At 39.9% G+C, this 13,879-nt stretch overlaps 1 protein-coding gene across 1 annotated transcript; it reads left to right on the top strand.

Moving 5' to 3' along the window:
* Positions 1-4,609: 4,609 nt before the first annotated feature.
* ccn2b (cellular communication network factor 2b) lies at positions 4,610-13,753 on the top strand. Its single transcript, XM_042435579.1, has 5 exons — positions 4,610-4,729; positions 7,074-7,290; positions 8,465-8,716; positions 9,982-10,238; positions 11,295-13,753. Exons 1-5 carry the CDS (start codon positions 4,676-4,678, stop codon positions 11,598-11,600), a joined length of 1,086 nt encoding a protein of 361 aa, XP_042291513.1. The 5' UTR covers positions 4,610-4,675; the 3' UTR covers positions 11,601-13,753.
* The last annotated feature ends 126 nt before the right edge of the window (positions 13,754-13,879 follow it).

Consider the following 13,879-nt stretch of genomic DNA (forward strand, 5'->3'; position numbering starts at 1 on the left):
GATTGTGCTAAACTTTAATGGCAATTTGCCCATTTGATATGTTATTTCTTGAATACTGTATGAGTGGGAAACATCAGGAATCATTCTCTGTGGACCATGAATAATCACAGCAAATTACATAGATAATCTAGCTAGTTTTCAAGATATAGTGTCATGGATTGAAATTTGATTTGATGGTGAGGAAAGGTCAGAGGTCACTAAAATCACTATCTATAATCATCTTGGGATGTACAGTATGTCCACACTAAACTGCATTGCAATTTATCCAGTAGTTGTCAAGATTTTCCTGCCCTGGATCAAGCTGTTAGATGGATTCATGATGTAGTAGTCATTTTTGTGTTTTGAACCTTTGTACAAAAGGAGGATTCTGCCCAAGACTCAGGGACAGAGTTAAGAGAGGCCAGTGTCTATGAGAGGAACAACTGAGGTAAATAAAATGCGACAAGACGAATCTGGTAATCCTGGTGGGGAAAATTGCTGATTGCAGCAAAAATCTGGTTATCGATCTACTGCATGTACACTCACTCACATGCAGTGCATGTAAACAAGTTCTTAAATAACCTGTGTAACCTGATTTCTCTGAATAAGAGTGCATGTAAACATACTAATTATTGGTGTGAACATGTCAAGGAACAGCTAATGGCTGTACAGCAAAAACATTCCAAGCAATCAACTGACAGTAAAAAAAAAAAAAAAAATGATGGTGATTCACTACACAGGTTAAACATTATGTCAAGCACATATGAGTGCTGCTATGCCAGCTTGATGTACTGTATGTCATTCAGCAGGCATCATGTCATGTGTCTGGGCATGGCAGCTAATAGTCTGTAGTAAGTATAGAGGTGTCATGTAATGTTTGTGGCAGCAGAGCAGAGACAAATAACATGTAATGATGTGGTTATTGTTGCAGGGCAGCAGTCTGCTGATGCACATAACAAGGACTCGCTGCTTTCATACTTATCTAAATCCTACAATTCCTTCTCTATTTTTATGACAGTAATTGCAACCATGTCAATGGTGGAAGTGTTTTCTTACATCAAAGTAGCAATGTCACAGTGTAAAATACTACAATACAAACCGAAGGCTTGTGTTCATATTTTTACTTAAAGAACCTGAAAACACATTTTAACTTATTCTGTATTTTTAACTTATTTTTTTATCCTACTCAACATTTTTCTCGTTGTATAATTGTAATTTTAATGTAAATGTAATTGGATAATGATGATAACCTGAACCTTGAACATCAGTGTGAAAATTAATTCTTGACCATGGAAACAGTAGGTTTCTGAGTTTCCATCATGTGAGAAAGATCAGTGGTGAGAACCCTCCTACACAGAGCACCACATCTTGTCAGTGAGGGGGAGGACAGAGAGAGGGAGTTGTAGCAATTCAATGTGGCACTCCGGGCCGACAGTTACAAGGAGTGGATTATGAGAATCCCACTTTAATGTAAGACCAGCTCAGACACTGATAACTCAACAAGGACCCCCCAGAAGCATCCCAGAAGCATTAGAAAATCTAACCAGAGGAACCCTCCTTCCACTACAAAGGAAGACTGGAGTGGTGTATGACATCATTATGACATCACATGTGACAACTGTAGGAAGCACATCGATGAAACAGCAAGGACCCTGAAATTGAATAAACAGCAGAAACAGACATCAGCTGTCTGTGAGCACCAGCCAAAAACTACTCACAGCCTCTATTCTGGTCAGCATCCACTGGGCGGGGGCCCAGTGGATGCTGACCAGTCATTGACCAGGAGTCAGAGGAGAAAGGTCCTGGAGGACATTCACATCCAAGACCAGTACACAGGTACTGACACTGGTCTTAAGCACTGACATCACTATGGTGGTGTGCAGTGTCAAAATCCTTTTGTAGTGGGATTACAACATCATGTCCTGACAGCAAAAGCCCCCTCTGGGGAACAAGTCAGCAAACTCTATGTTTCAGGGAGTTTTCAAACCTGTGCTGTTTACAACCACATAGAGACCCTGTGGAGGAAGTGGTCTTGGTCTGGTCACAAACAAATTCTGGAACGATTTGTTTATGGTGGGAATGTGAGACAACTTTTATCTGACCTGACATACTCTTCAAGTTTGAGCTGAACAGCTCCTGTAACCAGGTGAGCTTTGCATGCTGAGATGCAAATGAATGAAATCAGCAGTTGTTAGCAGCTGGGTGGAGAATTCATTTTGGTCCTGTCTGTACTAACAATGAAATACGTTGTTGTCTTGATATTTGGGCAGCTACATTCTTGCTCCTGCTCCAGACCCATCTGACCAATAAATGGAGTGAATGTTCGTAAGTGGCTTTTAGTGATGCATTGTGGTTCACTTGAACTGTTTGTTGTGAAAAGAAACCGAACCAAGGGGAAACACAACATTTACCAACACATGCACTGATTCAGACCGAAGCAAACCAACTAAAGGTTTGAAAACGCCCTTAAAGCGAGACTGTTATTTTCGCTGAACAGTGGCAACAGCTATGTAGCATTATTTGCTAAAAGCTAGCATTGCCCAATCTGCCCCAAATTTCTCATGCTTGATAAAAGTCCAAGCCTGAACACATCTATATGTCAATATTGAGTCATGGTCACATCACCACCTACTGACAACAGGAAATCAGCCTTATGTGACAAGCATCATCCAATTTACATGAAATTTACATGGTGATGATATACAGCAACATGATGTATAATTAGTGGGTGTGTGGCCACACTCCCTGTGGCCGTGGCCACAGGGAGTGATAGTTATCTCTTACATGAAATGTCCAATATTCATAAAAATGTATATCCATGTCAGTTGCCCTCTGGTAAATGTATTGCTGCATTAAAGCTGGAGTGCAGGACTTTTGTCTCCCCCTTCTGGCAGTGAGAGTAATTACAAAAACACTGTCAATACATGCTTATGTCATAGGCTACACTGTAGCTTACTCCACTCAGCCGGCGTAAGTCTCTGGGTGCTGATCACAGATAGTGCTGTGATAGGCTTAATCAGCATTGTGTGAACTCATTTGGCAAGGGCTTCAATGTAACAGACGTTCATTTATATGTAAAAGTTCTGCACTCCAGGTTTAATATTTCACTTATGTAGAATTGCCTATGGGCAACAGGAAGTGAAGCCTAAATGACATAGTTCATCAAATGTATACACAATTTCCAATAGGTCATCTCCAGCACCACGTACTGCACAGGAGAAATAATATTTCACCCATTCACTCAGTGTCTGATTATCATGTCAATTCAGAGCTATGTCAACCGACCTCCAGTGGCAATACCATGGCTGCCGCTGCCTCAGACACGTGTGAGGTGCGAGGGCCCGTTCATTGCTGCTTGAAGCTTTAATTCTTCTTATGTTTTCTTAAGTGACTCACTACCGCCACCCACTGCTATGGAGTGTGTCATTGGTTTCTCTGCTTTTACATCAGAACTTTGTTTACAAAGGTCCGACAAGGTTTGTACCTGACCAATTTAGAAAAAGTAGGATTTAGCGGCCAAAACAAAAGAATGGATTGGTTATTTTTATTGCTTAGAAATCCAACTTTTGTTTTTTATGAGAAATAATTTACTTTTGGCATTTTTAAAAGTTACATAGTTTCACTTTAAATACCATCTCAAGTCATTTTATTGATGCTTACTTGACCCAATTTATACAAAATCTTTTTATAGTTTTTGTATAGGGCTATATAAATATTTTATTTAATTATTTACAGCTTAAAGGCATGAGCATTGCGGCCATTTCAGTAACTGTCCTATTATGTTTAAACTCATTCAACATGGAACTTTTCCATATTGGAAACCTACAGCAGGTGTGAAAGCCAAAAAGCAATAACAGAAAGATATAGCCAGCAATGTTACAGAGTCCAAGTCTGAAAAGCATTCTGGATTATCCATATCAACCAACAACAGACATTTCATAAAGACTAACTCTGTCATCATGGTTCCAGGTTTTGTGTTTCTCTTGCAGCGCTGGGTTCTGCATCTTAATGTGCTGTTCCTGGAAACAAATGGTTGGTGAACATCAGCCCTGCCATCAACGCAGCTTTGTGAGGCAGTTCTTCCTGACGCTGTCACAGTCGTTTTATGGTATTTAAGGACAGCGCTGTTATGTGTCTGTCTGTCTGTTCCTGCCTCTGAGCTTCCACAGGCCACTGCTGTCCTGCAGTTTGTCAGTGTTTGGCACATGTCATCCTCATTTTCCACGCTCACCTCCTCTGCCACATTAAATCATTTCTCGGATTCTGTGAGCAACATTCCTGAAATTCAACCCAGACTGTTTGTCCTCTGTGGAGTTACAGCTTTAAATACTCATATGTTATGGTGTCAGAGGCATTCTGAAGCTGGCACATGCTGCTAATTGGAATTAAATCCCTAAATGACAGGACATAGTTGCTGTTAGTTAAAACCCATGTTGGTTGGCATTTTGTCCACACCCACCCATATGAACTCATGATGTGACTAAGGAGGCTGTCTCTGGGAGAAGACCTTTTGAATATTTTCACCTCTCAGAGCAGAGTGGCATGGCTCTGGTTTCTCCGGCTACACCCACTGGGCTGGTATTTAAGCCAGTTTCTCCTCCCAGGCCTCATCAGTCTGCTGCAAGGAGAACAACAAGACCAAGCCTCCTGTCACAGGAACCAGCACTACTGAGTGGACTGCAGCCTGACGAGAAACATGTCTGTGGAAACTTCAGTCACATTCTCTCTTCTTCTGCTTATGATCTCATCGGTAAGTTTTATTTTAACAAACAAATGTTCTGTATTAATGAAGTCATAATAGTTTGTGATATTGTGCTGCTTTGGAAATATGCAACAGATTGTGCATTTTAGTCACATACACACAACAGAAAGATCTGCTAAACCTGGGCAGTCACAGTCTAACCTTCAGCTAATACTCAAAAATATTTTTCCTCACTATTTCCCATCTGCCGCTGTCATGTTTTCCGCCAAACCTGCTCCCTGTCTGGTGCTGTCTGACTACAGTGGGAAGAAAACAAAACATGGAAAATGTTCACGTTCCATGTGATTACAGTCTGGTGTCGCCATCTTGTGGCATTCTGCAGAATCACTAAACCAGAGCAAAACAACAACAGCCTGACTGATGAAGGCATCAGTATCTATGCTATAACAAAGTATCTGCTCTCTGTGCAGAGTGTATTCTCATGTAACCTCTCACATTATATGTGGCAAATACATTGATATTGATACTTATTTCACTTTTTATGGTGCATTGTAAATATTACACTTGCCATCAGTAAGTGTTTTGCTTTGTTTTCATATGTTTTCCTTATTGAGCTCTGGTGCAGAGCCAGCCAAAATCACTGTGGGGCCCACGGGCAGAACTGTATTTGCTCCCCAGGGTCAAGCCCCCATATTACAAATGTATTCACATGACTGCATGGAGTCATGGGGGGCACCCAACAATGATGCTGGTCAGAGGTGAAACAGACCTGAAACTTTCAAGCGGGCAGAGGGCAGTGAAACACTGCTTTAGCCTGGTGTTAAGTTACTCTCCAATCATAGAAGTGATGAAAACTGTGAGGAGGTGCAGGCTGATTCAGCCATACCATATAAATGGCAGTTCAGAACATGATCATATGGGTTGTTCTGGAAGGTTAGAGAAAGTCCATGATTATGGTTTAATAATGACTTTGTTTTTTTAAAATATTTTTGGGAGGGTTGTATTTATGCCTTTATTTTGTGGCAAGATAACAGGAAACAAGGGGGGAGAGAGATGGGGGGCAACAGAGTTCCACTGCCAGATTATGGTTAAGGTTATGTGGCATGCGTCTTAATTTGTTGGCTCCTGGGGCATGCTGAAAAACTATGTTCAAACTGCATTATTTGATCATTTGGCCACTTGGGGGCAGCACAACAAGCTGTACGCATGGTGTTTGTTAACATTGTGACATGTTATCACCTCATCAAGTTGTTAGTGTGTTAGCAGACAGCTGCCTATTTATACATCAGACACAGAACAACATTAGCACTCATTTGGGGTCGTGTTTGTGAACTCCTCAAAAAGAAAAAAATCTGGCTCTTTAGCTGCTAAATGCTCCACTATGTTCACCAGCTACTCTCTTAACTGTGTGTGTCTGCTGTCTGGTGCTGGGCAGATAGTGTACAGTGGGTTTATCAGAGCTTTTTCACTGAAAACAGCTGCCTGCCATTGCCTGAAACCAGCTTGATGAGAGCAGTGAGAACTTAACAGTAAATATGTGGGCTGTAAATCTAAAACAATGAGCGGATTCTAAAAATCTCAGTAGAGCTGAGGTGAACTGCAGAGTTACAAACAATCATTTGATCCATTAGTGCAGCTTTAAGGTTAGAAATACATTGTGGTTGTGGTTAAAAACTGATAGCATAGCATTTGTCCAGGAAGAGTACCTTTGCATTGGCTGATTAGCATGTTGCTAAATGCTTATAGTCACTGGCTCATTCATCAGCTGCTCGGCTACCAGCTTACTAGTAACATCCAATCATATTCACACAGGTGTACAGGGTATACCATAACCTGACCCTTATAGTCTGCTAATAAACCCATGCTATCAGGTTTGCTGCCACAGCTCCTACCACCACCCCAACTTCCTCCTTAACTCCTTTATTTTTGATATTCATGATTTAACTACCATCTGTTGTTCATGTATTTTTATTAAGGGGGGGTTGTTCTCCTTGACCTAAGTGTCTCTGACTGAACTTGGATAAAGTGAGGGAAAGATTGTGAATCATAGCAGATAGGATGCAAACCAAAGTCTCTGGCATCAAAGTCAGTTATCACCCATTTCTAAGAGATTGTGAAGCACAATAACAGCATCTCACTACTTTCACCTTTGCTTTTCAGAGACTGCAGTTATTATTTGCACAGCCCAAATGGTTAAGCAAAAGTCAATTCAAGCGTTTGAACAAATGACTAATGCTGTTGATTTTCTGGTGAGGACAGTCTGGTACATTGTGGTCATAGCAGCCTCTGGTGTCAATCAACATTTGACAAATTTTGCTCTGTTATTATATATACCTGATCCTGATGCAACTTCTTTTATGTAATTTGAATGTGTGATGTGTGTTTGTTGCAGACAGTGGCCCAGGACTGCTCCCAGTCCTGTGCCTGCCCTGCAGACCCCCCACCCTGCCCGGTGGGGACCAGCCTGGTCCTGGATGGCTGTGGCTGCTGTAAGGTGTGTGCTAGGCAGCTGGGGGAGCCCTGCTCCCTGCTGGAGCCCTGCGACCACCACAAGGAGCTCTATTGTGACTACGCACTGCTGAGTGACACTGAGACTGGCATTTGCATAGGTAACACATCCTCCTTGAAACACACAGTACCGCTGTGTCAGTTTACATACAAAAGCAACGTCTTTATTCATCTTTATACCGGTGAAACATTCACATTCAAAAAGTGATTTCTCATAATACTAATGTAATTTAGATGGTCCAGATGATATGAAACTGCAGAGCACAGGAGTGCAATAGAGAAAAAGAGACTTAAAAGGCCATCCTCATACAGGCCACAATAATCCTCACAATACATGTTCCACTAATGTCATTTACTTTATTCGCTAATATTCACTTTTCTATTTTTAGCATACCTTTGATCTTTTATTTATTCTTAGTTTTCCTGACATGATTTTAAGTTCTCTATATCACTGATATGATAATAAGAAGGAAAGGTGTCAAGGTATGATATGTGTAATTTCATACCTGAACAACAAAGTAGCTCATGTCATTGCTTTTCAACTGAACATGTGCTGATCTCTGTATAAAACAGTTTCAACTACAGTAAATGTACCAGTCTTGAATTAAAACTATACACAATAAATCTTTTTTTACATGGTACTTATAATCATACAGGCTTATGTTGGCAAGTGATGTTAATACAGGTGATTTTTGCTAATAAAACACATATTGTGTGTAAAAATGGACTTACTAGACAGTTAAACATGATCAGTGACAGTAATACTCCATAGTGTGGTATGTGATACATGCTTTTTGAATCTTTGGATAATTGTAATTTTACTGGCACACATTCCGTCACAGACCTGCAAATGATGTTTACTGTTTTATTAACCATAAGCACCGATTTTCCCTAACCTGCCATATAGATTGTATATACTCACTTCAGTCAGTGTCAGTTGGGGCTGAACTGCTACCATATATACTCTCCTAACTTTAAATGCTATGCACACATGAGAATTTTAAAAACATTTGCATCAACATAACTTGGGGTTTTGCAGAATTATCCACTACTGACTTACTTGTCCGCAAGTTTTATTTTATTTTATCAAATAATTAAATTATTTACCCGGAAAGAAGATGAAAAGATAAACAGCCAATTTTAAATAATTGAGCTAACTGTATTATTTATGTATACCTTCTGTATACTGTACTTTTACTCTTCAGATAGCAGCCTGTTCTGTATTTTCTCATTAAAAATCAGTCAGAGTGTATTATGCCGGCTGTGTGTCTACAGCTCAGGAGGGTCAGACGTGTGATCTGGGTGGAGTGATCTACCGCAGTGGAGAGTCCTTTCAGCCCAGCTGTAAGCACCACTGCGTGTGTATGAATGGAGAGATCGGCTGTGTGCCCACATGTGCCAGTGATGTCTGGCTGCCCTCCCCTGACTGCCCGTACCCACGACGCATCCACATCCCTGGAAAATGCTGTGAGGAGTGGGTGTGTGACCAGACACCTCAGGACCACCACTACCAGTCAGTGATGGCCGGTCAGTGTCATCTGTGTCACATCAACATCTTCTTTGATTCTACTTAGATTTTGTTTTCCTTCAGATTAAATCATCACCATTAGAGTGCCAGCCTTTATTGTTGGACTGTTTGATTGCATTTTGATCATATGTACCCTTGAATACTTTATATTATACTCATACTCATACTTTATTACTTATGGTACTTTTGGTCAGGAATCACTGAATCTGTCTGGATACAAAAAATATTTGTTTTTTGTTGGATATGTATATGATTCAGTTAATGGCCAGTTAATGGACACTTGATGACATCACCTTGGGCTGTAGGAAACTGCGATGGGCATTTTTCACTGTTACATGATGTTTTACAAATCAAACAATCAAATCATTGAGAAATAATCTGCAGATGAATCTATAATGAAAATAATTGTTGCAGCCCTAAATCTGAGGTGTTTGCAACAAGACTTATTATTTGTTTTTACCAGACATTGCGGTTAGCAAGCTTTTTAGATAAAATCTATAAGATTAAATCATATCAGAGCAGAAAACATTCAGCCCTTATCTAAAGTGGTTCAGCAATTAACCTTCTCTATTCAGCTTTTAAGATTTGAGCAGAAATGATTAGCCAATTAATAGATGAGTTTATTATCAGAAAATGAAGTCCTTTAACTTATTTTCCAAGCAAAAAAATTAAAAAATGATCTAGTGCCAGTTCCTCTAATGTGAAGATTTTCTGCTTGGGTTTTGGACTGTTGCTCGAACAAAACAAGACATTTGAGGATGTCACCTGAGGCTTATAATTGGCATTTTCACAGTATTTTATCCTAAATGATTAACTATTGAAACAAGAAAGCAACTGTCAGATTAATAGATGATGTAAAGAGTGAGTGAAAATAATCATTAGTTGCAGCCCAGCTTCAGATGTCCCAAAAACAGCACATGCCTGGATCATGACCTGGTCAGAACAACAATTTGGGAAACATATTGTTGCTTACTAACTGACATGTATTCACTGTATGAAAATAGAATTTATCAGCAACAAATGTAAAGCCACCTTTATCACTTATCAAAAAGAAAACACTTAAAGCCAGAGAAAAACATTGTAGTATATGAACATATGACAGGTAATATAACAGGTATAATGCTAGAATATCAGGACCCCAAATCACCCGATGTGTGTAGATAGCAATTATTTTTTATTCTATATTTCTCTCATTTGTTTTGCAAATCTGGATGTTTAATCTGCATGTTAAAGTTTCTCTAATACCACCCTCCACTCCATACAGGAGCTTCTCAGATTCACCCCTTGCCCTCTTCAAATCCTGTCTCGGTCTTCAAACAAGTGTCCCCACATGAGCCAGTAGCAGAGAGTCCCAGAGATAACTGCATAGTCCAGACTACAGAGTGGAGTGAGTGCTCAGCCACTTGCGGCATGGCCGTCTCGTCCCGCATCACCAACGACAACCAGCACTGCCAGCTGGAGAGGCAGACCAGAATCTGCATGGTCCGACCCTGCAACATCCAGCAGGACAAAGATATCAAGGTCAGTGGACTTCTCTACAGCTAAATATTTATGAAATATTTCACATCAGCTGTTGCCCAGGTGCCTCTTCAACAAGGTCCCGAACCCTATACCTGCTCCAAAGCAGCTGATCAGTGGTCTGCTGTATTGTAGTGATGCTGTTCTGTTGTAAACCCAAAGCCAGCGGTTACTTTTCCCACTGGGTTCAGGTTCCTTGTGGAATTTTTGGATAAATTAAAAAATGAAGTTCTATACCAAACAAGGGTTTATTCACATGTTTTGTTGAACAGAATAATATACAACTCAAACTTCATCATCTGCAAGTTAATTCATTACACATACTGCATGCTAACAGAGGAGGAACTTTATACTATGTAGAGAAATAAGTACATGTGTATTGGAGGGACTAGGGGTAGTGTGTGGTCCCCAGTTGGGGATTCCTAGCAGGTTCATAATCCTGATGGTTTGGGTCTTATTCCTGACTCTTTGTGTGCTGGCTTTTAGACAGTAGAAGCACTTTCCAGATCGCACCCACTGAAAGTCCCATTTTATTTTTAAAGGACAGGTTCACATTTTTTCAAGTCCATCTTAAAACAATAGTCAGATGCCCAAATGAACATTGAAACAACTCTGTATATATAATATATTGTTTGTAGTGTTTAAACCATGCTATGGTTCTAGGGAAGCAATGTCAGCAAGTTGGTCAGTCCTCCACTTTGGTCCAAATTGGAATGTCTCAACAAATATCGGATGCATTGATGTGAAATTTTTACAGACATTAGTGGTCCCCAGAGGATGAATCCTAATGACTTTGGTGACCCAGTGATTATTTATCTAGCACCACCATGACGTTGACATTTTTGTTTTTGAATGAAAAATCAAGACAATGGATGGACTGAATCCTATTGATTAAGTAGTTGTGTTGTGTCAGACAGCAGTATCTGAAAAATAAACACAGCTGTCACAGGACATTAATGATAAGCATCAGAATAATGAGTCATGTAGTGTTACTATATATCACTCAGCACATATATGATGCTGACACATCATTCACTGATCATCATCTCTGTCCCACAGAAGGGAAAGAAATGTGTCCGGACACCAAAGGCCCAGCGGGGGATGCGCTTCGAGCTGTCGGGCTGCTCTAGCACCAGGCTATACAAACCAAAGTTCTGTGGCGTCTGCACTGATAACCGCTGCTGTACGCCTCACACTACCATCACTGCAGAGGTGGAGTTCCGCTGTCCGGAGGGAGACGTCTTCAGGAAGAAGATGATGTTCATCAAGACGTGCTCCTGCCATTATGACTGTCCACGAGATAACGACATCTTCCTGGCGTCCAACACACGGAGGATGATTGGTGACTACGACGACAACATGTGACGGGAGGATCACGCACACACACACAAACCCGAATCAGGACTTCCTGAGGACCTTCTACATTGACTGCACCATTCCCCACCACTCCCCCAACTCTACCCTCAACCCTGACCACTGCACGCCTGACCTTTCATCTAACCTAGCCTTTAAGTACAATGAATGTTCTAGTTGTATTTTTGGTTTAGAGGAAGTTGAAAAGATGAGTAGCTATCAAGCCAGACTTCATGTTGCTATGAGATGAGAAACAATTCTCACACAAACACATGAAACCGTAAAACCTGAAAGAACTCATCAGCAGCTGTCTGTTGCTTCTGCTCACAGCTAAAGCAGCCAAATTTAGAGACTGAAAGAAGAGATGAAGAGCAAGACATCTTTCCTTTCCTTTTGTTTAATATTTGTTTAGTTGATGTTAAAATGCAGCTCTAAGTCCCCATAATTTCTGACCAGTCCGCCAGTAAAGGTACACAGATGCATTTTGGTGGACAGACGCACTGACGAAGAAATGTAAGGACACATATCAGATGTTATAACACATATGTAGTTTGTTTTATCTCCAAATCAAAAGATAAACCCACCCTTGTACCAAATGTTTGGTGTTAGTACCCCAGACCCAAAGAGAGCCCCAAAATCTAGTTCATTAATTATACAGAGAAATGTATCACAAAGAGGCAACAATAAATATGTGCAACAAATAATCAAAGCTCAAAGGTCCACTTTCTAGCCTTCTGTAATGTGATAGCAGGTGGTTGAACAGTATATGGGGCAAGATCATAACACCTGTCTCAGTTCAAAGATGGTCTCTGGTGTTGAATATTGTGTAAATGAAGTCCCACTCTTACATGACCCAACTGAGCAAATTTCATTTGTTGAAGAAGGGCATGAAAAGTGGCTGAAAGCTCTTAAAAGATAATAAGTGGACGTTTGAGCTTAGATTATGTTACACATATTATTTCTAAAGATCAAGAATTAATTTCCATGCTCAGAGATAAATATGTCAGACCAAAATACATTGTGGCCATGTTGCATGGGACTTTTGCATAGTATTCAACATGTTGAGCATGTGGACAGGGCTGCTTCTATAGATGCTTAACTATTTTTAAAATTCATGAGACTGACTTCCCTAACTGTCTTTCCTGACTTTCTTCAGGTCTGTATTCCAGAGATAATGGCCTTCAAACTGTTTTCATTGTGACATCCAAAATGTTTCACTTCTTCAGTTGACAAATGGTACTTCTGATTTTGTTTTTTAAGTTTGTAGTTGGGAGTCAAGAATTTAATTTGAATGTATATTTGACATGTAAATGGTTGTTATGTGGTGGTCAGAACCTCTGTACCTATAAAAATGACAGAGGTGAAAGAAAGTGGACTTTACAATGCTTTACAATATTGGCATTATGAGCATTATTTTTATCTTGAGATATTAGGATAATAGATAATGAAAAAAACATTACTGTGAGATTAAAGTCTAAAAAAATTATAGGATAACCCCAACAGAAGATAATTAAAGTAAGACTAAAACACACTGTGGCAATAGCACAAGTAGAGAAGAGTCATAAAGTCAGTAAACTGACTCAGTAAAGTCACCTACATGGCAATATCTGTTTAAAGTTTGACAGCTGCAAGGATACTGGTGGACAAATTGAGGTACAAGTGGAAACAAATCGCCATGAAATGTTTAACTATGCGATTAGAAAATGTAATACATATTTCTGAGTAATGACAACACAAGAATCCTGGGGATGTGTTTTTTAATATGATATACTTTTAGTCTTTTATTTGGACATTGATGTGCCTCCTCAGACTATGGAGGTGAATTTTTGACCACTGATAAGTCATTCAGTGTCCATCATATTTCTCTATCCTGACAGTATGGTCTAAAGACCAGCAGAGGAAAGAAAAACATGTAGCATGACTAAGGAATTGCTGTTTCTTCAATTATTTACTGTTTATTTAAAAAGAAGAATGGACAAATTTGGCATTTGGCAAATATACCTTGTGTAAATACTGTAAGACTGTGTACAGTTTTGTACTATAATTTATGCAACTTGTTTAACACAGTGTTGTAGTTGTATAACTGTATCGTGTTGTTTTGGTTTTTTTCACTGTAACCACCTGACTAAGATACTAGTGAGTTCTTGTCTGTTGCACTATTGCCTCTTTTCCAATAAACAAAGTATATTTTTATAGATACACTGGATGTGCATCTTGTTCCTGTGGCTGAAAATAGAAAGTGTGGAGTTGGCTGTGCTTGTTCTTGTCAGTTATCCTGCTCCAAAAACAGC

Source organism: Thunnus maccoyii, chromosome 15 (genome assembly GCF_910596095.1).
Source record: "Thunnus maccoyii chromosome 15, fThuMac1.1, whole genome shotgun sequence".
Classification (NCBI taxonomy): Eukaryota; Metazoa; Chordata; class Actinopteri; order Scombriformes; family Scombridae; genus Thunnus; species Thunnus maccoyii.